The sequence below is a fragment of the Indicator indicator genome, chromosome 21 (assembly GCF_027791375.1).
Source record: "Indicator indicator isolate 239-I01 chromosome 21, UM_Iind_1.1, whole genome shotgun sequence".
In the NCBI taxonomy this organism is placed as follows: domain Eukaryota; kingdom Metazoa; phylum Chordata; class Aves; order Piciformes; family Indicatoridae; genus Indicator; species Indicator indicator.
This window is the reverse complement of record NC_072030.1, coordinates 9,929,160-9,956,990: the sequence shown is the minus strand read 5'-3', so window position 1 is coordinate 9,956,990 and position 27,831 is coordinate 9,929,160. Positions and strand designations below refer to the sequence as shown.

Genomic DNA, 27,831 nt, shown 5'->3' with positions numbered 1-27,831 from the left:
TGATGCCAGCTTCCTCCACAGCTGGAACTGGAAAAAAAATACCAGAAAAGAAGAATGGGGTCAAGTCCAGAACTGCTATTGGGTAAATCAAATAAAGGCTAGCTGAAGACAAAGAAGACACTCCAAGCCAGTTCAGAAAGTAGTTTATATCTATATAAAATAGCACTTCTCATCTGGTTAGCTTTAAATGTTTTCTAAACTTTCATGTCCAACACCTCAAACTAAACATATTGTATGGTGCCAATACTGTCCAGTGTTGTCCCGTATAAGTCTTAGTTTGAGCAGTACAAGGCGAATTTCCTGCTGTAACCATGAATGGCGAGGGAAAGAAAGTCAACAGAAACATCCTTATTTCACAGTTATCTATTAAAAGAAATCAGTCAAAACATGCAACAGTACATCTAGTGATTACCCAGCCAGCTGGATGCATTTGTATTTTGCTGCTTTTTCTTAAGCTGAGATGACCTGCCACAAGTGAGAGTGTAGGCATCCTGTGTTCCTAACAAACAAACCATATAGACAGTCAGGAACGACAGACTGAAGGCTCCTGTGGTATAAAATGCATTTTAAAATTTTTTGAGTGGCAACATTATCTTCACCCTTTTCAACAACGTTGTTCATAACACACTCTACATTACAGCTTATCTCTTCCTAAGTAATTTGAAGCATTCAGGGAGAAAAGCAGCACCTCTCCCACGAGCAGCAGCCGAGTCTGCATGCTGTGTCCTGTGGGGTGGGAGGGGCTGTGCGGGCAAAATCTCAGACCCCACGCAGGGCTGGAATGCCTTCGCCCCATTCTGCACTGGCTCTCAGGGCCAATTAAGGAATGGCCCAGGGAGCACAGAGAATTCTGCCCTGTCATCCCCAGCTTCAAACAGACAGTTGTCATGAGAAGGGAATCTGAGGGTAGAGCAGTTATAAAAGACAGGGTAAGGGGGGCTTTCCTGGGACACTGGCAGGGATATAGCCCTTTATTATCTATAGTGAAAGAGGAAGAGTCCCTGTTAATTGTCTACTTCTGGAGGCTTCCATGAGAATTAGGAGGTTTGCTACTCTTACACTCTCTACAGAATCATATGCTTGCTTTTGAGGCTTTCAACTTACCAGAAAACACCTGGACATCTGAGGAGCAGCTTAAGAAGCATCTATCACTCCCACCACTCTTAATGCAGTGCAGCAATACCTTGGGTGACATATTATCAGGCATTGGACCCTTTGTCTCTAAATAGGATAAAACAAACACTCACAGAGGTAAAATAGCTACATTCAGTCTACTAACATATTGACATGCAGCTGGTTCTGTAGCTGGTACCTGAGAGCACCCATGCAATTAATATGCTGTTCAGACAGAAAAATCAAAGCAAAATAAAATCACTGAAAGATCCCACCACACAAGGAATTTCCTTTCAGGTACAACTATGATCAACATACTTTCTCACGCAGAGAAACAAAAGGAAACAGAAGAATGAGGTAGATTCAAGCACAGGAAAGAATGCATCAACATCCCTCAAAGTATCTCCTGTTTTTTGGGGGGTTTGCTTGTTTTTACCAGTTTCAACACCAGTACCATCATGCCTCACTAAAAAAGTAAAGTGAAATAGTGAGAACTCATGTCACTTAACTGAACAGATCAAGATTTTCAGACTTGACTATAACCCCATAGCCATCAGACATCAGGAGTAGAAATGAATTTACCAGGAACCTTACCAACACAATCCTTTTTATTCCAGTGTAATTTGTAGTTGGAGTGGCACATGCATTCATAACCTCCCTGTGTGTTCACACATAGCTGTTGGCAACCACCATTGTTGACACTGCATTCATTAACATCTACAGAGGAAAGGTAAAAATACGTTTAGAAAGTTACTCCTGCTAAAGTTCTGTGCCCCAACTCCACTGGTACACTAGCATACAAATACTGCTTACTAGGGTTTGGAAAAGGTTTTGTGAATGCTGTGTGAACACCCACCTTGAAATAGTTTTGTTTTCATGGAAATCCTCTGATAAATGTCAAAACTGATCAAATATTATGGGAGGAGAGATATTAGGTACGTTCACAAACCACACAAAAAACATATCCGGCTTCAGCAATACAGTTACCAAATTAACTTGAAGAAAAGGAGACCAAAAAGCAAGTCTGCATTGCACTGTGCCTGGTTAATTAATATTTCTAATTTGGAATAAAGAGAGACAACATGAACAGGATTCATACTGACCAATGCTCTCAGACATATACAACTGCTTTGGAACGCTGTTTGACCCCACAGGACCTGCTAATGCTATTGTACCACCATTGTCCCTTTTAGCCAATTATCCAATTTCAGAGCCTTGCCCTGCTAAATAAATGCCAATAGGAGGAGAAAGTACTGACAACACAACATGCTGCCTTGGGTGCAAACTTGCATGCCGATGCTCAATATACCATTCACCAGTGGTGTATCTCAGGGGTCAGTACTGGGGCCAATACTATTTATCTTCTTCATTAAACCTGGATGATGGGACAAGAGTTCACCCTTGACAAGTTCGCAGATGATACAAAACTAGGAGGAGTGGCTGATACACCAGATGGTTGTGCCACTATTCAGAGGGATCTTGACTGGCTGGAGAAATGGGATGACAGGAATCTCATGAATTTCTACAAAGGGAAATGTAAAGTTCTATGTCTCTGTTTCTCAAATACCCCCGATAACTGCCTCCCTTGTCTCCAATAGCTTTATGGCAATTATACATAAACCCAGCAGGCTGCCATCAAAACTCTTCTGAGTTCAGAAAGTATGCAACTGAGAGTAGCTATTTCTTCATACAATTTTCTTAATGGAAATAAGGTTCTTGTCACTGCTCTCCCCCCCTCTAGATATGTAACAATTTGCTGGAAAATACTGTGAAACAGATTATAAAACTGATTTCTGGGGAAAAATATACTACTGACATAACAGAGACAGCATAGGTAAGAAATTAGCAGCAGAGGAATAATGCAGAAAGAAAGCAACATCTTAAAATGCTATTCCTGCTTAGGACACCACAAAATCGGTCCGAATCTTTGGTTTTCATTGACCTTTTTGTAAGGATGCTGCAGGCAATGGTAACCTATTATCTCCAGCACTTAATGACCTCTTTATAGGTCAGAAGGTGCATATGCAGAATCCCTACCAGTTTCAGCACAGCCTGTGATTGCGAGTAAATTAAAGACTTAATATGGCACAAGGATTAATATTTCCTACACAGAAGCATGATATAAAGAGGCCACTTAGCAGCCAACAGCAAAATTATAGGTCCTTTACCTCACTGGTAGGGAAAAGAACTTGGATTAATACAGATAAATTAATAATGAGAACAGACTTGTTTTAGCAAGTAGAATTAATGCAGTGTTAATCCCCATACAGACAGGATATAATGGAGCTGTTGTAGCCCTGTAGTCTTCTCTGCAGATTTTCAAGAAGCAGAGGTTAGAAGATCACAGAGGTTAGAGAGATCTCTGAATTGTTATCTCTAAGTTCAGGTGTGCTCATTCTGCCTCAGAAATAAATAGGTCTTACTCAGAATTCAGTAAACAGATGGAGTCAGTAAGGTCTTGCCTAAAGCTTACATAAAACAGGTTTAATTCCATTTAGTATGCAGTTTCCTTGTGTTCATTCTGGGAGTTTGTCACATAAATATTCATACTTGCCATACATCGAGGTTCTGTGAACACCATTCTCTCTTTCCTTGAACTTTCCTTGTAGGAAAGATACAAAATATTTAAGACGATTAATCTTGGCCAATGTAAATCTGTGGTACTACATCAGCTAAATTCCAATCTACATAATTTTCCAACTCATTCAGAGCTTCCCATTCTTAAGTCCTATTCCACGGACTTTTCATCAAAGTCAATGACTTCTGCACGTGAAAATTCTATCAAATTATGGCTTTCATATCCAGGTGCAAAACGTATCAGTTTGTTCTCATAGTCAGGGAAAATCATTTAATCAAAACCAAAAATGAGCAGGATTATAATCTACTTTTTCTATGTCTCCTTATCATGTCAAAGAGTAAAATTTCCTCTGTACGTCTACTGCATATACATAGGCTTGTGTCTTGCACAGACACTCTTCAGACCTGTGGCAACCACACTATCAGCACAGCCTGCAGTGTCTTTTTAGAACTCACCTCCACAATGTGTGAAGCCATAGAGAGCATATCCTTTGTTACAAGTACACTCAAAGGTGCCTGCATGATTGATGCACGTGTGGTCGCACGTCCGTTCAAAAGAGCATTCATCAACGTCTGCAAGTTGTAGAGGGATACATCAGTATTGCTCAGTCTGGCAAGGGAGCACTGAGAAGCTAACCATGTTGGACAGAGATGTGCAGATTTATGAAAACTAAGCAAATTTTTTTAAGCAAATTATGTAACATACTGAAATGACAGCTTTGAAAAGACAGTAAGTTTGCCACACAGGCTTTGTCTTGGCAAACACAAGAACTGCTGCCACATTTTTAACAACCAGGTTTATTAGGAGGCGTCCCTGCCTATGGCATGGGGTAGGAACTAAATGACCTCTAAGGTCCCTTCCAACCCAAACCATATTATGACTCTGATTATGCATGCCACATAAGCACATTGCAAGATATAAAAATTCACATCACCATCACTGACACATTAGAGTGTTCTCTTTTCTTGGGTTTTGGCTTGCTTCAAGACACCACTTTTGAAACAATGTAGGGAAAGTAGCAGAAATGACAGGGACAAAATGGAGATGCAAGTCTTTAAAATATATTCATCAGCAGATTCCACTAAAAAATATCCCCACAAACTCTTCTGAAAATCTCAAATATTTATAGTAAGCTTGCTCTCCAAATCAACAGTTGTCCTTCTTTGTCTGATTAAAAAAATGCACCAACAACCCAGGTGAAAAGTATTTTCTGTTGGTGAGTTTGACTTTCTCAAAATCATTAGCATCAGCTGGTTGTCTAGGAAATGGCTTTACATTGTTTCATGCTGTAGCGCTCCCAAAACCGCAGACCGTTTTGATCTTTACAGTTTTATGTGTTTAAACAGCTTAATCAGGATTGGTAACTCTATATACAAGCCATTACAGAGAAAAGCTAATATACTTTGTAAATCTCACAGGAGAAATCTATGTCATTCTAAAAATCACATACTTCATGATGGTTTAGGGAATAATGATCCCAGCCTGTCTGCAGGCTTGTAATTTCACAGATCGTGTTATAATTTTTTTATCTTTGAATAATGAACTCATGGCATCTAAATGTCCCATTAAAAAAAAAAAAAGTAATTCCACTGTGAATTATGCCTCTAAATTATTCTAAGATCATTAGTAGAAGGGGGTGTGGAGGAAACATTATCTTCATAAAGAGCTTTCTTATATGATGCTATGTCTGTTGCTTCCAGATAGCAGTTCACTGTGCCATTAAGCGTACCTCCTGCAATAGTATCAAGCCAAACGTGTTAACTCCACAGCTGTTTCAGAAAGAAACCAAAGCAAAACAAAACACAAAAAAACCCAGCACTGAAGCATGGAAATTATTCTGGAGCCCATTATCACTTCATCATTGCAGTAGATGTCCAAGCCACACTGATTTGTTCTACTTTATTGCCTCTCCAGTACACATACCTTGACATGATTTCTCATCTGTTAATAATTTAAATCCTTTTCTGCAGCTGCAATCAAAACTGCCAACAGTGTTTTTACAGAAATGATCACAGCCTCCATTATTGGACTGGCATTCGTCAATATCTGTAACAAAAAAGTGCTTCAGCTATTAAACACAGTACATTCAACACACTTCCTCTGCCAGATCCAGAAAACAGTCACGTCCAATTGGTTAGAGAATCCCAGAAACAAAATATAGAGAGACTACTACAAATTAAGGAAGATCAATCCAGCTCTTAGGAATGATCTGGCCTGGTCAGCCCCATGACTGTTATTTGCTTCCATTTAACATACTGCTGTCAGTTACATGTATTCACAAAAAACCACTTTCCTAAGTTGTGTTTGGAAACAGTCCGACTAAAATGCTTTCTAATGTTTTAGCTTTTTTATCATTCTTTCCATTTCCTTTTCTTAAGCCCTGCAGAAATCTCAGAGAGAGAAGACTTCCTGACCTAACCCGTCCTTTCCATGCCAATATTCGAATGAGCTCTTCATCTAATATTAATTGACTCGGGCATGAGGATTCCATCATTTTTGCCTAGCAGAACAGTCTTAGCATCTAATTACTGGAAAATGTATTCTAAAACACAGCCTAAATGTCCCTTTGCTCCCGTTCAGTAATCTCATTAGAGCTGCTTGGACCAGTGTAAGTAATTCTACTCACACATCCCTGTTTACACACTGATATTTGCTTACAAACTGCTCTAACATCCAGGCTGCCTGGGTGAAATAGCAGACTGTTGGACTGTGTGCCTCTAAGAACCTACGTGCCTACCACTCCTAGTACTGACCCCTACTTTACCACAGACCAGTATTATCTCCTACCTCCTCATCTGTGAAAAACAAGGCCATCTTGCCAGGAAGGGTGGAAGTGGTGAAGGGGAAGGCAGAGCAGTAGAGATTCGCTGCACATTATGCACCTGGTGTGATGCAAGCAGTGCATGGCCCCTGGGCTGCAGTCCCTTCTGAGGTCAGATTGCACATACTGGCTTTCCTTAGGACACTGGATTACTTTCACATGGAGATTGATACCTTACAGCAAGACATTGGTATGCAGGTATCTGCAAGTACAAAACTCACCTTTACATGTCTTCCCATCAAACTGGAGTGTGAATCCAACAGGACAGCTGCAGTGAACTCCAGTTGATGTATCTTTACATGTTCGATCACAGCCACCGTTGTTCACTGCACATGTTTCTAGCCAACAGGATAAAGCTGAAGTTTGCTCAGGGATATTATAATGGCAACAAGAAACATTCTGTGACACAAGGCCTAATTCCAAGCACACTACTGTTCAACTACATTTACTCCAGTATACAGAAGCAACTACTAAACACATGTGTTGGCAAAATCCCTGCCTCAATCATGTCCAGGTTTTTGTGGAGACTCTACAAACTAAGATATTGCCTCTGGATATTCTCATCCTTAAACACAAATCCCCACTCCATGATGATGGATCTGCACCTGTCAATCTGTCTCCTTATACCCACACTTCATCCTGGCTGATTCTGACACTTCCCAACAACACTCAGATGTCTGGCTACACTCAGCACTTAATACACCTGTTTTCTTAAATCCTTGCCAGTACATCTTCACATAACACCTGTGCTCCTAGTCATTATACCCACACTAAGCATTCCTTCAGGCATGTAACTCAGGAGCCACCTCAACCTAATGTACCTCTAATTTCCCCCTATGCAAACTATGTCTAAATCTCACCAAGCCGTTCTAGTGAAGACCTCTAAAGTACAGTTCTTTACATCCAGCTACACAGAAATAACTCGCTGTTTGGCATTTATCCTCTTGTAATCAAACCACATTATTCAGTCTAACAACCTTTTTTCTGACTGGACAAATGCAATTTTATCCAGCACATACTGACACAGAATGCTGCAGAGACCATTTTCTATGTCTCTTTTTTGAAATCCTCTCATTCTAGCTCTGTCTCTTAGTTTTCTGCAGCATCAAGCATAAGTTACTTATTCTGAAATTTTGACACCTTCACTGGTTTATTCTCTCTCAGGCTCTCACCCCATGTGGGAGGCTGTGTCCATCCTCCACATGAAGATAGAGCACCTCCTCTTTTTTACCTCTTTCCACAGAAATCTTTTTGTTAAATGAGACTACTTATTTAGATGTCTAAATATTTATTCTGGATGTCAGAGCTTTGGTACTATGGCATTTTCTTCCTCAGCCACCATGCTCCACGCCACCTCTGTGGCAAATGCCAATAAGCACCATAAATCACCCCAACCGCCAAGAGGAGCTTTTGAGAGGTGGCAATACACTGATCCACCTGCCCTGAGACCACAGTGATCATTTCCTCCTGTCTGTGCCTTCCCAGTAGTGACAGACACCTAGAGGCTGGTATTCCAGGCCAGATGTAAACAGCCCTAGAAAGAATAAGATGCAATCCACCACTAGGAACAAATCTCTTCTATGCAGAAATATGCTTTCAACTGAAGAGATGCAGGTAGAACACTGCTTCCTCCATGACCACTTGGCTAAAACTGTACCACAGCAGGGATTGTACTGCATTCTTGTGATGAGTTAGAATCATGGAAACACACACTGCTTCAAGGGCAAATTCCTGACACCCCCTACTGACCATCACAAGCAATGTACATAGTTTCTTATACATGATGGAACAATATTGCTTCTTTAAAAGGGAGTGGAGAATCTCAGGAAGAATTCAGTACAGAGTTACAATGGTTACAATAAATAAAAAAAAAAAAAAAAAAAGAATCTCCAATCTAAAAGTTTTCAGCAAACAGCAAAATTATTTTGAATAAGCACTTTTACCCATAAGCAACCGTCGCTTCACCCTCTTATCCACATCAGCTCCTGCTGTAGTGTTTCCCTCAGAAATTTCAACAGCAGCCTCTTCCCTCTCTGTAAGGAACATGAGAAAAAGAAGCAAATTAATAAAGTTGCCTCACACATGCAAAAAGCTGCATCACATGCTGAATTATCAGAGACAGTCGGAACTGACTAGACAGAAAATAACTTTTTAAAAAAGAAATTAATAATGAAAATCATTAATACTCTTCAGCTGAAACCATGACAGTACTTGGCATCTGTTGCTTCCTTACAACTCATGTTTCTCCAATATTCTTAACAAAACAGAAGATGTGCTATGGGTGTAAAGATGAAAGAATTGATTGAACTGTCACAAGCACTTCTGTTAAGAGCACACTGTCATCATCTATCATGGACTCATACAAGCACCAGCCAGTTATGTCTGAGCATTTGATTTCAACCAACAGAAAACAAATTCTTCCAGAGACTGGAAGAGTTTATAAATCTTAAGCGCTTTGTTTAACGGATAACTGCCTTGCAAAAACTGTACTTTAATTAAATTCAGAGTTCTAGTTTTAACAGATGTACTGGTTGGTTACACTCTGTGGCTCATGCTAGACAAGAAACTGAACATAAAATATCCTAGGGGGGAAGGGAATCTACTTTGTTGAGTGACAGGCCTATTGCTTCAGACAGATCATTGAAAATTACAGGCTTCAGAGGTATTAGGTAGCTACTTATACAGGGAAGCATAAGTTGCCTGGACCCAGCCAACTCACTCATGCACTATCAGGTTTCTTAGTTTTGGAATCCTTGACATTTTCTAGCCATACTATTATGAAGAGCATTAACCGTACACACAGCAATGCCACACTACTCTAGAATTAGTCATCAACAGAAAACTACTTCCCTCCACTGTATACTGACCCAGGCAGGTTTTCCCATCCACATGCATGATGTACTTGGGGTGACATCCACAAATAGGCCCATTATCAGCATCATCACATGTATGTTGACAGCCACCATTTCCATGATTACATGTTACTAAGAAGAAAAGATATATTACATCTCACAAGTACTTCCAGCACCTTTAGAAGACAGTGTGCCATTTTGTCTCCATTTGACCATCCAATGGACCTTCCTCACGTGCCCATTTCCTTTCTCTGTAAAACCCTGCAAAGCTCTCTTGTGGTGCTGAACTTCCCCTTGTTATGAATGATGGCACAACTCTCAAACTACAGATACTGTAGCAACCTGTGGGATAGTGTCCAACAGAGCCATTGATCCTAGTCTAATGCAAATGCATTGACTTTAGGCATGTCATCCCAGTTTGCCTATAACAAACCAAATCCCATATCACTGCAAACAGAACACTATTTGTTCACTTTGGGAAACCATAAGCACATGCAGAATGTTGCATACAAATGCAGCTCCTCTGGTTCTTGGACAGTTCAAATCCTGGTCGGCATTCACAGGCAACTCCTCCTTTGGGTGTTTCTCTGCATATGTGGGCACAACCATGATCTTTATTCATGCAGCTCATGCCTTCTGCAAAACAGGACAAGCACAGGAGCATCAGCAACAAAAACAAACAAAAAAAACCCAGAAAAGCTCAAACTGGACAGCAGCTGGCTGAGTTATTAAATTGGATCATTAGACCAAATTAACAGAATAGCTTTTCTACTAGCGTTACACCACAGATTTTTGCTGAAGTCTTCTGTAATGATACAAATTGAGAAGACAACTGAATGCTCTCCTCGGGTGTACAGAGAGCAAACCTCTGTCATCAAAACCTCTGCCTTGGTGCATCTGGTTTTTATATGACAAGTTACACCAAAAGGCTCTTTCTTCTTGGTGACAACACTTGGTTTGAGAAGAGTAAGTGGAGCATACTTTGGCTACAAGGGTTTATCCCACTCTAACCTCAGTGAGCTCTACTGAGCTGAGATGCCCAGAGAGAGAATGAAAAGGGTGATCACACTGCTAAAAAGGGATTGTGTGAACAATTCCACACCCTAAGTATTTTTTACACTTGCACAGCTCTTTCTTGCAGTCTTATTATTAAATGAAACAAAACCATTCTATTGGCAAGCAGAGGTCAGTTCATCACCATTATTCCACTACACTTAATTAGGTCCTTCCTCTGCACACGACTGTTCTTGTCATCTGAAGCACAAGCTACAGTACCCTTTCCCTATTAAGACAGCTTTAAGCAACAAAAGAATGGATATTGCAGAGCCTAGATTATTCTGCTCTACTGGCTTTTTGATTCCTTTCCCACAGTGAGGACTCTGTAGAAGTCTCACAAGACAATGAGATTTCAAACCCTGCAGCACACAGACACAGCCCAAGTAGCCCACATGAAAGCTGTCATCCATTATTGTGCTGCCACTCAAGAAGGAGACAACCTATGAGGCCACAAATTAGTCTCATTAACTCTTGTATTTTTGTGACACTGCTGTTCTTAAGCATGCAGCATGATTTGGTCTGTTAGCTCAGGGGCCTTGGAAAGCATTCAGAGCATTAGCAGCTTAGTTTCTTAGTTATTCTTTTGTCTCTAGTGAGCTCCCTAAGAGGAAACTGTTCAAGCAGGTACTTTAGCAAAGTTCACTACCATCAGACAAATGGTTTAAATGCTCAGTTTGGGATTGCTCTGTTCTGAACGAGTAGAATTCCATCAGGTCTCCATAAAAAGCTAGAACTGCACTGCCCAAACCAGGGCACATTTTAATAACAAAGTGCCTATTGTTTAACAAGGTACACCACCAAACTCACCAAAATCTAGCTGACCCCAAGGATAGCATTTCATAGAAGACACACACATGCACACACACATTCTAGCATTTACTACAAAAATGCTGCTTGTTTCCAAAGGCAGTATAAGATTTCTACTCAGCCCCATTCTATCAGATTGCATTAAAGAAATGTCTGTAAAACCATAAATGTTGTGTGACTGCAAACTCCTTCATGGACGCAGATCACATTGTTCAAGAGATGTTCCAATGACAGATTGTGGTCCAGAACCAAATCCCAAACAAATTTTGGTCAAATCTCACCCACCACATACTTGCCAGACACACGCTCTCAGGAGACCTTGCAAGACACAAAAATGTCTTGGGATGGATGAGTCTCTTGATTGTCACACTCATAGCCAAGAGATCTGAATCCAGTGCCTGCCCAAATCAGTGGACTCCAAGTCAGATGAGTATCTGTGTTGACTGGACCTTCAAGAAGGTACCCAGTAAACATCAGCAAGATCTGAGCACTCTGGTCACTGGCAAGACACAGTACTCTTCCAGCTCAACCATTAATTTCAATGTAGCTCTCATCTTGCAGGTCCAATTCACTCCTATTGAGTCTGCCCAACAAACAGGTAGCTGTGACTGAAATACCATAAGGGGGAGTGACAAGTTTTGTCATCCATAGCAACAACTACTGCAGGATGCACTACACAGATATGCATGAAAAGCAGTTCTCCTTCAAATTTTCTGGTTCTATAGTACCTACCAGCTACTAACAGCCTCCCAAAGTAAAACCTTTCTCCCAAAAATGATGAAGAGCTCATTCAGAGCACACGGTCAAGAAAATAAATAAAGTAGGATTGTGCACAACTTCCCAAGGCACTCTGAGTTCCTGTGATTTAAGCAGGATCTTAGGCAGACCATCAAGCTCCTAAGAGCACTACTGTCCTTCAGACCAATGCCATCAAACCAGATGAAGCCAATTTTAGTTATCACTCTCCTCAGATAGCTACCTGACTTGAGTACCACATCCCAGCAGGTGAGAGAGAAGCAGAGGATAGTTGCAGAGACTTGGGAGGGCAGGTGACTCAGGCTCCCGTTACACTGGTCATTAGAATGAATACAACAGCCCTAAGGCACTCCATTTCTCCTATCTGAACTCCAGTTCACTCCTTTTCTGTGTATATAACATCCTTTAGGATGTTATTGCAGACCTCTAGCAAGTCTCTCAAGCATTAATAGATGCAGTCTCTTAACCAGGCTAGGAGACAGGGAAGGAAATACTCCCTTATAGTACAGATAAGAAGCAAAAATGAGCAGGTGGCAGGGCCATACTGTTTGATCAATGCTGTGAGATCTTGGAACTAATTAGGTATATATGTTGAAAGATGCATACACAAGGTAGAGAATAGGGGAGGGAGTGATGAGCAGAAAAGCAGAGAAGAAAGTGAGGTGAAAGATGAAGCAATGAGATTTGGCTTGCAACAGATCTGCCCTCCAAGAAGAGAGAAAAAAAAAAAAAGGAAAAAAATATAAAAAGGAAGTGGGAATCCCATGGGGAATCTCATTCTTCACAGTAATGGGAGAAGGCAGGAAGGAAACAGTCACAGCATGATAGCCTGAAAAATGGCTTTTAAAGAAAAAAAACAAACACTTCTGCATTTTAGTACGAAGAAAACCAGTGTTTCAGGCAAAAACAGTAAGGGCTTTTTCTTAAGACTTTTTTTCATGAAAATATATTTTATTTAGTAGTTTTCAAGAAAATGCATCTTTTTTTCCTCCTGCTTTTCTTCATAAAGAGAAAAAAGAAAAGAAAGAAAAAAAACAACACAAAACCCAAAACCCAACCAAACAAAAAAACAAACCAGGAAAAAAAGAAAAGAAAAAAAAAAGCAAGAAAAAAACCCCAAACAAATAACAACAACCAAAAGCCACCACCAAACAAACCAACCACCAACTAAATTAAGTGGAAATTTGGTATTACACGAAAAAGGCTCTTTTGGCCAAAAAGTTGAAAGAAATTAAATGCATCTTTAAAATAAGAGAGGCAAAATTCCAAAAGTACAGTTTAGGGAACAAATACTAATGACAAGAAATGCTGCTGCTAGTTCAGGATTGTAGAATGTACTTGAGCAACAGCAAATAAGAAGAGTTGGATGTCTTTCCTCCCTTGGCATTAGACGAGACAAAGGAGTTCAAGCAACTGATTTTCATCTTCAGATGCATCACCCATGCACACACACAAACACACATCACTACTAGCAAAGCAACATCAAGGCAAATGCCTTGCTCTACCACTGCAGCCCTCCTGCTTGTCCCCACTCCTGGCTCATCTCCTGCAGTTGCAGGTTACACAACAGCCTGAGAAATCACCACACATCAGCAGATCCCAGTAAGACCAAGCCCAGTACCAGAGAAACCGGGAATACTAATTCTTAATTCAAACAAAAGATCAATTCAGCTACATCAGATGACAACCACCTCAGTGCACTCAGCTGTAGATAGCTATAAGTGTCTATAAATTTTTATCTCTCCATTATGGGGATTTTTAAAGTGATATTAGTTTACTCATGTTCAGATTCCTCTTATAGTCATGCCAATGATAAGCCACAGATTAAAGAAAGCTTTGCAGCTTTAAATAGCTCTTAGAAGATGTTCACTGTACAGTTCAATGGACAACTCCCTGATCTGAGCAACCACTTTAAAGTATTCCCTAAGGACATCCAAAATAATTTTGTTCAATTCAATGCCTAATTAGATAGTCAAGGCTCTCTGATCTCCCAAAGGTTGTTTCATAAAGGTTTTACTCAAAACAAAGAATATGATTTGAATACCTTCAGGGCTGACAAACAATAAATCTCTTAGCTGAAACCTAAGCACTGTACAGGGAATCTAAAAGGTACCTGAAGGTAATGCAGGTCCTGCAACTACAGCCAATAGAAATGGTCGGAATTCACTGTCCTTCAATTTGTTGCCCTTCTCTGGATCAGGACACAGCTTAGCAGCACAACAGATCATAAAGTACACTGGAAGCACAGCCTTTAAAAAGCACAACACTGCACATATACAGGTGGGATGAAAGGAGCAGAAGGGATGTGAAGAGTCTTCAAAGTCACTTAGAAGATTCTGACACACTACCCCTTTTAAAAGAAGTAAAGACTTCGAGACTCCTCACAGCTTTGAAAAACTCAACCTAAAAACACTTTTGAAGCTGCTTTAAAGATTATGCAGTTAGCTTCTGTCAAAAACTCCTGTGTGGTGTCTGGAGGGAAGCAGCCAGTACCTTCTGAGCGGTGGATGCATGTATGCTGGTTGTCACTGAGAAAGAACCCTTCCTTACATCGACACTCATAGCTGCCTACAGTGTTGACACAAACATGCTGGCAACCACCGTTGTTGAACGTGCATTCATCTGTATCTGAAAGAGAGAGAAAGAGAGAGATCAGCTTTGTACAAACACCAACACATTCATATTGGTAGAGCAGCTCAGTGTGCAGCATGGACACTCAGCATATAACCAGCCAGGCAGCTCAGACACCCCAGCTAGCCTGCTATTGCTGTGCTGTGCTGCTGCCCTTAGGAAAGTGTATGTCTGCTGCTGATCTTCCCTGTTCACAGTTTGCCCAGTCAGTCACAGAGCTCCCAAGAAATGCTGGCCAACTAACCAGAGTTACTGGTTACAGCCAAGGCAGAGCAGCCTGGTGGAGGCAGAAGCAGGACTTAGCACTCCACCTATGTGAACGTACTCCGCCTCTCAGTGCAGCTGGAGAGTGCTACTGCTCAGCAGCCTAGCACACTTACATCTAGGCTGAGCATCCACATACGCTTTTGCCTGGCTCAGTGGGACACAACTCTGGTTCCAAACCCCTCCAAGGTATAAAAGGTGTTGTTCAAGAAAGATCTCCATTTTGAAGCAAAAGAGAAAAAAACAAAACAAAACAAACCTCAGGATAAATTCAGCTTAACACCTATCGCCTGCTCCTTACCTTCACTCTTGCTAGAATTCACACATCACATCTGTTCTGATGCTTAGTTTGATTTACTATCCTCCTCCCTTAATTCTAGGTCATCACCATCAAGGCTGCTGCTGTGTTGCCTGACTGTAGTCAATGACAAGAGCAGAAGTTCTGGAAAGAGTTTTAATGTTGATTTTGCAATGCTCAGAGCTTCAACAATACCAGAGAATACAGAAAGGCTCTGCTTGCAAGATGACCAAGAGAAACAAAGACTAGAAGAACATTTTACAAGTTTCTGAAAAACCAGATGCTCATCCCAACCTTCAGTTCTTTGGATTTTACCCCTTAATAAGTGCAGGTTTTTGTAAACACTATCAGCAAATAATTTTCCTACGCTAATTCTCAGAAATGCTATTTCGGACAGGAAGCAAAATTGCTGAGTCCCTTAAAAAACAGGACAAAGTGTTGCTGAGGCAAAGCACTGGTCTCATTTGCAAATTCATATGAAACATCATGTTTGCTCCCTGTTCTGTTCATTGTTCTTGTGCTAACAGCACAATGTTCTTAATTTAACATTGTAGCATTTCTGGCATAAACCAGCTGTCTTCTGAAAAAATGAGAAAGAGAAAGGCTTTTAGTAAGGAGCATTACATAGTATTACAACAGATTTAATTTCTATGAAGGCAATGAGTAAGCCAATTGGATGCAAAAGAATGTGACCTGGTGTAGCAAAAAGAGCGGCTGACATATCTCCATCACAGAGAAGCTGAGTATTTCAGAGTTCTGCAGTGATGTGAATGTGCAAACAATCATGAATAAACAACCACCATGAGTTTTTAGTACTACAGAGTTGAACTCCAGCAGATGTTTCTGTCTTACAGACCTTGGAAAGCTTTCAAAAAAATCATCTCTTTCCAACAAGTAATTGTCTATTTGGCTTAAACCCAGGCACACAGCCGAGATCTTCAGAACTAAGGGTGAGAGGAGGGCAACCCTGGCATGAACAAAGTAAATAAATGGATTAAGAGAAGATGTGATCCAATTTGCTACATGCCAAAACATTTATTTAATGTTTACATCACATCTCAAAATTGGCAGGTCAGTGGTAAAAACTTTGCTGAATGTCAGTGACATTTTATTTTATTTTAAAAAGCTTGCCATGCAATACTGAGCAGCTTCCCGGCAACACAGCAGGTGGTAGATTTTGGTCTAAGTTATGTCTAGGTCTCGCTGATGACAAACAAGGCAGCTGAAGTATGCTCTAGAGGGGCTACTGGATACAAAGAGAACATACCTTCTAATGCCCTTGTATGAAGCAATCTGTTCGCTCACATTCAGCCCTTCATAGTAACCTCAACTGAACTTCACTGTGTGTTTACACAAATAACAGCAGATATTTTGCTTCCCTCTCTGCTTTCTTCAGTGAAATATTTAGAACAAAATTACTTCATCAGCAGGACAACTTCATTAACATGAGGCTCTATCCCAGGGAAATAACACTGGCAAGCATATACAACACTGCCAACAGGCTGGCAGCTCAAGCATTTCTGTACACTGCTGCACTGTGTGCTGGAAAATACCACCACAGCAAAAACACAAGGTCTTGTTATCCATTCTTAAAGATTTCACCTGCTAGCACACAAGAAGAAGGAAACTTTGGAGGTCTTAAATAAAAGAAACAGTGGAGTGTGTTCATGACTGGTCAAGGGAGTGTTGCCAGGATTGAATAAGTTTCCAGATTTGTGTACTTTGCTTCACAGTAACCACCCAGGGAAACTCCAAGTATTTCACTTACTCCTGTACCTCAATGGCCTCTGTCATACACAGCTACTGCACACTCCTCCCTGTCCTTTCCTCACAGCTCCATGTCAGGAAGTACTCTGACATAGGAAGACTGAGAAGCCCAAACGTTATCCAAGGAAGAAGATTTCTAAGTGTGGAAACACACCTGTGAACTGATCCTAAACTACCTTTGAAACAGAAGAGACAAGGATAGCACATGTTCTTTTACATAAACTCACTTAGTCTAATAATAGATGGCACTTGACACACTTTAAACCAAAGCACTTAACAGAAACGTAGCACAACCACCCTCATTTACAGAAGGGAAATAGCTACACTGGCAGGGTACATCAGCAACGGGAATTCCTACAGGAGTAGGTAAGGTTCTTCTCTAGCTGAGCTGATTCAGCCTAACATATCACCTTGTGTTTTTCAGGGACACAGTCAAAAGTTTGTTAGCATTGCCACTCAACATTGACGAACACACTTCTCACCCAAACAGTTGTGGCCATCATGAGCCAACATAAAGCCATCGTAGCAAGTGCATCGGTAATTTCCTGGAATGTTGAAACACTCGTGGACACAACCGCCATTGAAGTCATTATCACATTCATCAATGTCTAAGGAATAAAGCAGAAGTCACTATGATGGATGCTTGCTTGAGCATTATAGACAGTTAGAGATGCTACTGTGTAAATGTGAGCAGCAACTGCTGTCTGAAATCATCAATGTCTTGCAAACAGACCATACTTAACACATTACTTGCTGAATGTTTTTAGAGTGACAAAATGCTCTCAGATCCCCATGGAGCTTTACCTTACAGTTTTTCAGGCTGTTGGTTAAACAACAAATTATTATTATTAGATGGACTAGATGAAAAGCCATGCAATCTGCTTGCCTTTGATTTGTAAACACAAAGTAAAACAGGTGAAGAAACAACTACTGTTTTCATTTAAAATCATCCTCCATATTCTCAGTCGTTATTTTTAACGGCTCTGTCTTCTTAGAAATAGCTCATGCTGATACAGGCAGAGCATAGTGCTGCCATCACTTTACCTTCACACTTCCTCCCTTCACCAGTGTAACCCACTTTGCACATGCACTTGTACAGCTTCGGGGTGTTTTGACAGATAGCATCTGGGTGACAGTCATCAAGCCCGAGGCCACATTCATCCACATCTGTGAAAAGGCAAGATTCAGAAGGGATGTCAGACGGTGGGGAACAGAGCACATCTCCAGTACGCATCACTGATCAGATGATGTAAGGCTGAGTGCCTGTTCATGCTGCACACATTTGCTATGTGTTTATGAGTCAGGAGACAGAAACATGCAGATTCTGTATCTGAACTTAACTTCATATAATGCTCTACCTGCACAAAGATGTAATTTTGCATGCAATTCAGATAAGCTTGTGTTAAGCTTTTGAACCCACTTATAAATAGATCAAATGTTATCAGTTCTGGCCTAGATTTCCCATGAGATTTAGATGTCATTTTTCACAGAGATTCATTAGAGACTGTTAACCTTTCTAGTTAACAAAAATCAGTCATTGAAAGAGCTCATCACATCTGCGACACCAACCTCCAGAAGCCAAATGATTTTTTTAACTGACAAGGGGAGTTCGCAGAAATGTACTTGCAAAGTCAAACCCAACAAGTTAAAAGACTGACTTACCATTAAGCAGATGTATAATTTATAAATAATGCCAATTTTAAAAATACAAGAATAGTATCTGTTGAGCAGCACCACCAAAATATCCATGTGGAAACTTCAGAGCAGAGAAAATGAGGAGAAAGGGGAAAACCAACAGGAGGAAGTCCTGGAGATGAGGAGACGTAGACAGAAGAAGAGGAAGAAAAGTTATGGGCAGCAGAAGACAGGAGCAGAAGTTTTTCATACAGTGGAAGAGAATTCAAACACAGAAACAGTAAGATTTCCAGCAACTGGCTAATGGGAAGAACTGCAGAAACAGCACCTCACATAGGTACAGAAAGTGACTGCTAAAATAACAGGACGAAGTACGGGAGTATCAGCAGAAAACGACTACTTAAATATTCAGCCACTTTTAACAGTTGGGATCACTTTCTAATGGGGAATTTCAGCCAGCACCTCTGCCATTTACAATTATAGCATTCATCTCTTTATAGTCCTCCCCCCCCCCAATCACAAAATATGCCTCTAGGTATTGCAGCAGTTGCCAACTTAAGAAAGCATTCACAGTTTTAACTCCTAATGACATTTGGCAGCAAGAAACAAGGCAAAGAGCCAGTGCTACAGCAGTGCTCTCCTGGCTTTCAGGTGTACACAGGACAGATAACAGCCATGGAGTGCTCAGATACGCCTTCCAGAAAGTGAGGTGAGCGTGGGAAACAGCCAGAGACAGTAGCAGAACCCATCTTCCTCTCAAAGAAGAAAAATCAGGCCATTATAAATAAGGGGAAGCAGGGAACCGAGTGAGCAAGTCACACAAGGAGGGTTGCTGGGAATCGCTGAGGGGCCTCCAGCTGTTGGAATTCAGGTAGAGAAGGATGAGAAGGAAAAGGATGAGTAGGGAAAGAAAGAGAGCAGGCAGAAAGAAGCATTAGCAGCATGTGTACCCCCTGCACAGCAAGCTCTTCCCTTCCCAGCCTGGGCCAGGGAAACACACCTGCCTCCACAAGGTGGGCTCCAGCAAACACACACCAGGGAGGGGGTCTTCTCACACAGCAATGGCACAGGGACGTCAGCTACATCCCACACCAAAGGCACCACAGCCGCTCTAGTGGTTTATTTTTACACTACCCTCTGTGGTCTGCGGCACGCAGAGAAGAACAGCAGCAAAACTCCAGCGTTAACGCATACAGAAGCATGGAAAAAAGGGAAAGAACTCAGAAGGCGCAGATTTCTTCATGTCGTGACAGCCGCTCAAGCTGAAGGGACCCTGGAGGAGGAAGCCTGTGAGCAAACATCCCAGCCTTCAACTTGGCATGGGCGGGCGCGGAGGAGGCTGCAGCTTGAGTTACTGGGCGACCAAGAACAGAGGAAGCCGCGGGACACGCAGAATTTACTCCCCCACTCCCTCGGCAAAGGTGAGACGTTAACCGGGAGCCCCACCCCGGGCCAGCCCTGCTCCCAGACGGGATCGCAGGGAACCCAGAGCTGAGAACCGCCAGCGCTGCCTGCATCACCCCGCAAGCAGCCAGCCACCCGCCCGCCATCCCGCTCCGGGAACAGCTGCGCTCGCCCCCGCGGCCACCCCTCGCCCCAGAAACGACAGCCGCTTGCTTCCCTTCGCCTCCCGCCCGTCCCAGGTGCTGGCCCAGACAGTGACGGCCCGGGCCCCAAGGGGAACACGAGGGCTGGCAGGTACCCCGCGAGGAAGCCGCTGCCCGGGGCTGAGAGCGAGCCGGCGGCGCGGCACTCACCGGGCAGGGGCAGTGCGACGGGGCCGGCCGGCGCAGGCAGCAGCAGGAGCAGCAGCGGCAGCGCCCTAGCCCCCGCCGCGCAGCGGCAGCCACCGGACCCCATCGTTAGCGCTGCGGCTGCTGCTGCTGCTGCCGCCGCCGGGCGGGAGGAGGCGGCGGCGGGAGGAAAGGAGGGAAAGGAGGAGGGAAGGGGGGAGGCGTCTGCGGGCGGGGGCCCGCCTCGCACTGACAGTGGGCGCGGGGCGGCGGAGCGAGGGCTGGGCGGGTCTCCCTCAGTGCCGGGCCGAGCGGCGGCACCCAAGGGCGACGAGCGCACCCGCTGCGCGCCAGCCGCCCCGTCCCACGTGAAAAACCCCGCCGTGCACCGCACCAGCGCACCCACCCGCGGCACCGACCCTCAAACACCTGTGCGGCACCCTAAACACAGGTGTCCTGGAGAGATGATGCTGCCGGAAGGTGCAGCAGATACCTCACACGCAGCCTGCGGGTGCCAGCGGCAAGAGCATTTGAAGCGGTGCGCTCCCTGCTCCGCAGCAGCCCGTGAAACGGTCCCTTGCTAGTGGAGACAAGTCCGTGCAATGATCTCATACGCCTGCACCCTGCCACGGCCGCGCATGCTGCCACGGCCCACATGGGCACCACGCACTCCACCTTTCCACGGGTTTCTGCAAAATCACAAGATTACGATTTCTGCCAAGTTTTACTGCAACACGTGAAGTCTCATCTAAAAGATGTACCAGAACCCACACATCACACCACGACCCCGCAGCCCCATCCCACCCCCTTTCCCAGCCAGGGATTTCTCACATCTGTCCTTACTTTAGCAGGTAAAAGTGGCTTATCCATTATTCACTAAAATTGTGATTTCCTAAACGTTGTTTGACCTTTCAAGGGGCCAAGCAAAAGCAGGCAGCATTCTTTTCCACTCCTCCTTCTCATCCCCATTTCGCTGCTTTTTCTCTTTTGTTTTGGTCTGTGAGAAATACCAAGCTATTTCTACTTGTAAGGGTGGTTTATATACATTAGTAAATCTTCAGAGTGAAACTTTCCCTCAGTCTTTGTCTTTGTTTCCTTAATGGTAGCTATAAATTACCACTTTCCTTTCTCACTGGAGCATCAGGCTTCATTGCTTTTGAAATGATCAAAGTTATTCTCTTTTAAAATCCAATGAGAAACAACTATTATATCTCCTGGACAGTTTCAGTTTTTATCAGACTCATCTATAAATGCATAACCTGCTCATTAAACATGCCAGGAAGTCTCCAGCCCCACATCGTATCCCAACCCTCCTATTACCAACAGAAAGTAATACATCAATGAAGACTTCCTCCACAGTTTCCACAATCTCATGAATAAACCATTGTACTTACATGGGAATGTGTGATTCCATACACCTCTTATCTAGGGTTATCTGTCAAGGTGTCTCCACAAACAGTTCTCCCAAATGCATATGATTACAGGCTATCTTACAGAAAAGCTATTATATGTTTTAGGCACTTCCCAGTCAAGGTTCCTTAATGAACTTGACCAGTATTAATTTAATTAAAATTCATCACAAGATCTGATGGAGGACATAAAACCTACATAAGAGCAGCACAGCAAAAACGAACAGAGACACCGAAGAGCCATATAACCAAACTACTAAAGCTTTAGAAGACACAGTGAAGCAAAGCATCTTATTTTCTTCTGTAAATTGAAATATAGAGTAACACAAATATTGGGGAATGCTTAAGGTAGCTCAAAAGATCTCAACACATCTTGGAAAACAAACAGGAACAATATTAAACTTAATTAAATAAACTATTCCATGTGCATAAAAATAGTGCTTTATGAAGGATCCTAGCTATTTCACATATAATACTCATTTGTTTATGATGAATTGCCATCTTTAAAGACATAAAGCGGACAGAAGCTTAGACCTCAACACAGACATCTTTGCATAGCATTAACTATTACTATTCAGCTATGCAGTCACTGTGACAGATGACCATACTGCCACTCTCAGCTCCTCAGTGGGAGAGAGAAGCTAGAAAAAGATCTTAAGTCTCAGTTCAACAGGAAGAGACCCCAAATAGCACTGTTTGTGGGTTTGGGTTTTTTTTCCAGCAATTAAAGAAAAATCATGAAGCTTTAGGGTGGAAAATAGCCACTTGTAAATATCTGCAAGCAATGTAGGCAAACAGGCTATTTTCATGGTCTTAAAACCAATAGCACAGTTTTTTCCCATCTAGATACTATACAGCATTTTAGGCTTCAACTATGTTTTTTCAGTTTGCACAGACCATTCGGGGACTGTGGTGCTTGAGGAGAGAGAGGTTTGTCTGGTTTAACGTTTGAAGACAGGCTGCACATCAGAAAGCCTGTCTGCTTTTTCCAGTTGTACCAATGTGTAGCAACCTTATAACCCTGCAAAACCTAGAACTTCTTCTCACTAACACTATCTGATCTCTTCAGACTGCCAGGACTACAACATTGCTATGAACACTGTCTGCTGGCTCCAAATGAACTCTTCGATACAAGTAAGATCCCAAACACCGCTGTCGTACAATTTAAGTATCACTCGAAGTTGACTCATTCATATTGAAAGATTAAGCTGCCACAGAGCAGCTGGATGTAAAACCTCTGCCAGAAATTACACACCTGATTTCCTGAGTCAAGTTGAATACTTTTGTCTGAATGTTTGGGATTAAAACTGCTTTATAACACTTCTTAAGTTTTATTGCTTAATGATAAGAAAAGGAGAAGACATGTAGAGCGCCATTTCATTTGCAGGTTAATGTAGTGATAAGTAGTGGTTCTGCTGGGCAGTGCAACAGTGTATCATGTTGGCCCAAAATATAACACAACTCAGTGAGCATGAGGAGTGCTTGTGACAGAACCTGAAAACAACTCTTTGGGTGTGGAAGGAGAAGATGTCAGAACAAAAAAGGGCAAGGGGAAGACAGACAAGAAATACTTTCAGATATTTAATTATACCACAGTTTTTCATAGAGTGTCTCAGAGCTGCAGTTTCAAGTCTTACTCATCTCTGTATGTACACTGGCTTTTAAACAATCATTCTCCTTTGAAATTAATCACTCAAACTTTTGCTCTTAAACTTTCCATCTGAGTATCCAAGGGCTTCACAAGCAACCAGGTAGGTTGCTGAGTTCTGCATAAATTACATCTTTAGCTTTGCAATTTAACAGTGGCCTTCCTTGAAGCAGGACCTGCGCACAGTTTATCTCAGACATGAAATCTGGGGTTAACTCTGGTCACAGGTATTCTAAAAGACCCTCTCACATAATTTATACTTCTTGTCCAAGTCTTTTTATGCCACTAGGAGAAAAACATGCCTCAAAGAAACACCGGATCCACCAGTGACACTTTAAATGTTGTAGGATCTGCATCTTAAAATGCCACCGTCACTGAAACGAAGAAAGGGACTGAATGTAGTGTGTTCTATTAATGAGTACACATTTTTGAGTTAATAGTGAAAAAACGAGACTTTTTGCTATGTGATATAGCTCTTAAGACAAAGACCCAGTTGGTGCAGCTCTTTAACATTTGTATTTCTTTGTGAGAACTAAACAAACTGTTAAGTACTTTTCTAGATGCATGTGTTTGGAATAGTTAGTCAACAATCATTGCCTAGCACTCAAACTCTCCTCTTCAACAGACATCAGTAAGCATCACCATCCAGTTATTCCTCCTCTGGGACTACCTGTCAAGTTAGACTTACCCTGGGCAAAGATGGAGTAAAAAAAGGCAACAAATGGGCAATACAGGCAAGAATGCTTGGGCACACAGTGGTCACAGGTGTCTGAACCTCAGACATCTAGAGGTCACTGCTTCTTTCTCACTTAACCTTATACTTGAGGCATCAGACAGTTACGTTTCCAGTAATTTCTTCATCTCTGTATGGATCCTCTCACACAGAAAAGCTGAGTGCATGGTACATAGGTTGTGGAGTCACCGTCCCTGGAGGTGTTCAAAAAACATGTAGTCATGGCATTCAGGACATTGTGTAACGGCCATGGTGGTGTTAGGTCAACTGCTGGACTCAATCTTAGAGGTCTTTTCCAACCAAAACAATTGCATGATTCATAGGGGTGACCAATTGTATTTTTCAGAACATGAAATTTGGAGACCTCTACCAAATTCAGTTATTAGGATCAGAAGTTGTTCTATGATAGGGAAAAAAGCTAATATAAATGGCAGCACATGTATGTGCATGTACTTACAGAGGCATTGCAAGATTTGCATTAGTCCCTTTGCCTTCCTGTTCCTGTTCTCCCCACTCCTTGCTTACTGAGTAGGCACTGCTTGCACTGTTGGCGTTCTGACCAACAACTGCTTGCAACAGGGCTACACTGGTGCTGGAAGGTAGGCACTCACTAAACTGTTCCAAAAATATCTCCTGAAATCAGACACCAAAATGTCACATGTACCTGCAGTCAGGTGAAGAAGAACAGATAATTAGCTAAATTATAACGAGGCTTTTGAAAATAGCACATTAATGCTATTTTTCATGTTAAAAGACAAATTTTATTGCAATTCAGCAAATGAGCTACACCTGTAAAACTGTTTCGTATATCCAATTCACATTTAATGTCCAATGGATTGAAATGTCACAGGAAAAATAAAAAACAGTACCTGGTTTTGTCATTATAACGTAAACTTCAACACCCACCCATTAAAAAACCAAGCCAGAGATTTCCCCAAGTAGTAAAATATATAGTTTATAAGGTTTTGATGCTTTGTCTTAGTTTAACAGCCATCCTCTAGGTATAAAATAAAGAGCTACAAAGATGTGAAGTACGTGTACAGTATCTTCAAGTATTTTCAAGTATCCTATGGTATCTTGCACTACGGACAAAAATCATTTGACAATATACAGAAAAAGTTAACTGTGAATAGTTTCACTGCAGAAATCTTAACATATTCATGAATTCAAAACACATTAAAAATAATTGATCATCCAGCTAGTAGGTTTTGTTTGAACAAGTTGAAAAATACTCTTCATAATGGAAAAATTTGTGGAATAGTCTGCAGTCCATGAGTATGTTTTCAGCTACAGAATGACAGATGGTTAGGTTTATGGCAGGTAAAGGTGCTTTTTTTATATAAAGTTATCATCATAGTACTTCATTACAATTTATTCAAGTCGTTATTCATTTGCAATTTCTTTTTGTATAAAGTATCATTGTATGAACTCTGACACCATTAACTGAAGAGCCTAAATAACTGACAAATGACAGCCTGGGTTGTTTCCTCAAATCATGTTTGGCCAATTTAGCACTATGTAATTACGGTATTGTCAGCTACCTACTTTTTGTCATTTCTCTCTACAGAACGCAGATGTGCTGTTAAAAAAATTATCTTTTCCCATCAACTGTTACCAAAAAAAGACCCCAAAAAACCAGTAACCTATACCTCCCAAACCTGCTCCCTTCTTTTAGAAAAGTGACAGGAAAAATAGGTTAAAATTGCATTATTCTTTGGTTCATTTCTGAACTGCAAATGCAATGCAAGTTTTAAAAAGGGAGGATTTTACAATGCTCTAGCTAGAGTGCAAGATGCTGACTACACCATTTGTTTTTATATAGAACCATCCAGTTCAGCAGATGGGCAGGGAAGGAGCAAATGCTGGATCCCAACACTACTCTATGGAACTGATGCTACATCAATGAAAGAAGTAGGTCAGTTTGTGGTAATACTGAAGAGTAGTAGGGATTATGGCTACTACTACAGATTGAACTGTCCTCTGACAGCCAAATCTCTCCCCAGAATCTTAGCACAGGCTATGATATAGCTATATTAAATATCTGAGTCTTCCTTGGTGGCCTTTGGGTCCAACAAAACCAACACTTTTTCTGCTCCATTTCCAAACCTTCCTTCTTCAGTAGAGCAAATCCCTCCAGACTTGAAAATCCATAGCAAAAAGTGCTTTTTAGGATTAAGCAGAAACCCCTCGAGAAAGAAGGAGGAAGGGTCCACCTCAAAGTGGTCTTTCCTCTGAAATTAAAGTAGTTGAGGAGCTGGGAAGATGACTTCTATAGCTTTCTTTTGCATCTGGACAGACAGCACACAGGGTGCGGTCAGTGATGGACAGCTTACTCAAGTTTTAAGCAAAGAACCCACCGCTTGGGAATAAGCAAATGCCAGCCTACATCCATCCCAGGTATCACCAATTACCATGAGGCCAAAAAGATCACCACCAAAGCAAGCCATTAAACCAATAGGATCATGCCACACTAGGTGAACTTTTGTAATCCTGCTTTCTTACATAGACGTATTCCTTGTGAAGTCCACAGGCATAGTGAAGTCATCTTAAATATAGCTGAAAGCATTGTGAAACATTTTCTTTTTCTTTTTCCTATTATTAATATAAAAACAAGCAATTTGGGGCAAGCATATAATGATTGTCCCATCATATTAAGTTGAATACATGAAATTTTTAGAATAAAGTACATCTGTTTTACTTTTCCCCTTCTAAAGCTGGAAAGAAAACAACAAATCCAAACCTGCACCCACAAAATAATTCTGTGAAATGCTCTTGTACACTCTAGAATGGGAAAGAATTCACATCCGTGCAGCGTGAGGAGTGGCTTGGACATTGCCCTTGCACCTTCCTAATGCTACTCTGAAATCAAGAAAGAATCTTGCTCTGATAAGTAGTGACAAAGGAACTTCTCAGTTTAATATTGAAATAAATAGGACAAAAGTAAAAATAGTCAAAAATTTAATACATGTGCTATACTTAAATTATGGAAATCAAACTGCAAGATGTGACTAAGTTGTAGGTAAAGAAAAGGTGCTACAACATTGTATGAACTGAAAAACTTGGGACTCTGCTTCTCAAAAGAAAACAATACTGAGATAAGTTTATACAGTGGAGACCTCTTAAATACATAGCCCTGAATTACTGTAATTTGTGATGCTGATAAATTAGCCTGTTTTTCAGTCACATATTCATTTCAAGGAGATTTTTATCCAAGGATTCAAATGAACAGAGGTGCCTTTAGGCATCTGCCAAGCTCTAGATCTCTAATAAATTAGGCTTTCAAAATGTTTGTGTTTTATTGTTGAAGAAGAATAAAGCTTTCTCTGCTAAAAACAAAAGCATTCCAAATGAGGCAGTCTGTGACAACAGGATCCAAGTCATACTAATTTGCTAGGAGAAGAAGAATAAAACCCACAACTTTACTACTCACTGTCTTTTCAGCAAAATTAGGAAATGCCAGTATTTGTTAGTAAGGTATACCATTATTATTTTGTGGAAGTATAAACATTTTTATTTAGTCATCTGACTCTTGGGGAAATCATGTCCCTCTTTATTAGTAGTTAAATAGAACTACCAGCAGCAACCATACACCAAACTTCAAAAGGCTGGTTCAAATGGAAGCATTTTGGTGTTACGAACAACTATTCCAGGTTTTTAATTTAAGTGGGCTGCACTGTAAATTCTTAACTGCAACATAATATAGCCGGTTGTATGATAGAAGACTTTTTTT

The 27,831-nt window shown here is 41.5% G+C and overlaps 1 protein-coding gene across 1 annotated transcript in view; it reads right to left on the bottom strand.

Moving 5' to 3' along the window:
• SCUBE2 (signal peptide, CUB domain and EGF like domain containing 2) overlaps positions 1 to 20,438 on the bottom strand; it is a 34,788-nt gene extending 14,350 nt beyond the window's left edge. Inside the window, exons 1-13 of the mRNA XM_054390378.1 lie at positions 20,318 to 20,438; positions 17,988 to 18,110; positions 17,426 to 17,551; positions 14,477 to 14,611; positions 9,875 to 10,000; positions 9,380 to 9,496; positions 8,456 to 8,545; positions 6,734 to 6,850; positions 5,615 to 5,737; positions 4,147 to 4,263; positions 1,708 to 1,830; positions 1,105 to 1,221; positions 413 to 499 (exon numbers count right to left, since the gene is read on the bottom strand). Of these exons, the coding sequence (XP_054246353.1) occupies positions 413 to 499; positions 1,105 to 1,221; positions 1,708 to 1,830; positions 4,147 to 4,263; positions 5,615 to 5,737; positions 6,734 to 6,850; positions 8,456 to 8,545; positions 9,380 to 9,496; positions 9,875 to 10,000; positions 14,477 to 14,611; positions 17,426 to 17,551; positions 17,988 to 18,110; positions 20,318 to 20,438 (1,522 nt within the window). The remainder of the gene's footprint in view (positions 1 to 412; positions 500 to 1,104; positions 1,222 to 1,707; positions 1,831 to 4,146; positions 4,264 to 5,614; positions 5,738 to 6,733; positions 6,851 to 8,455; positions 8,546 to 9,379; positions 9,497 to 9,874; positions 10,001 to 14,476; positions 14,612 to 17,425; positions 17,552 to 17,987; positions 18,111 to 20,317) is intronic.
• Positions 20,439 to 27,831: the final 7,393 nt, after the last annotated feature.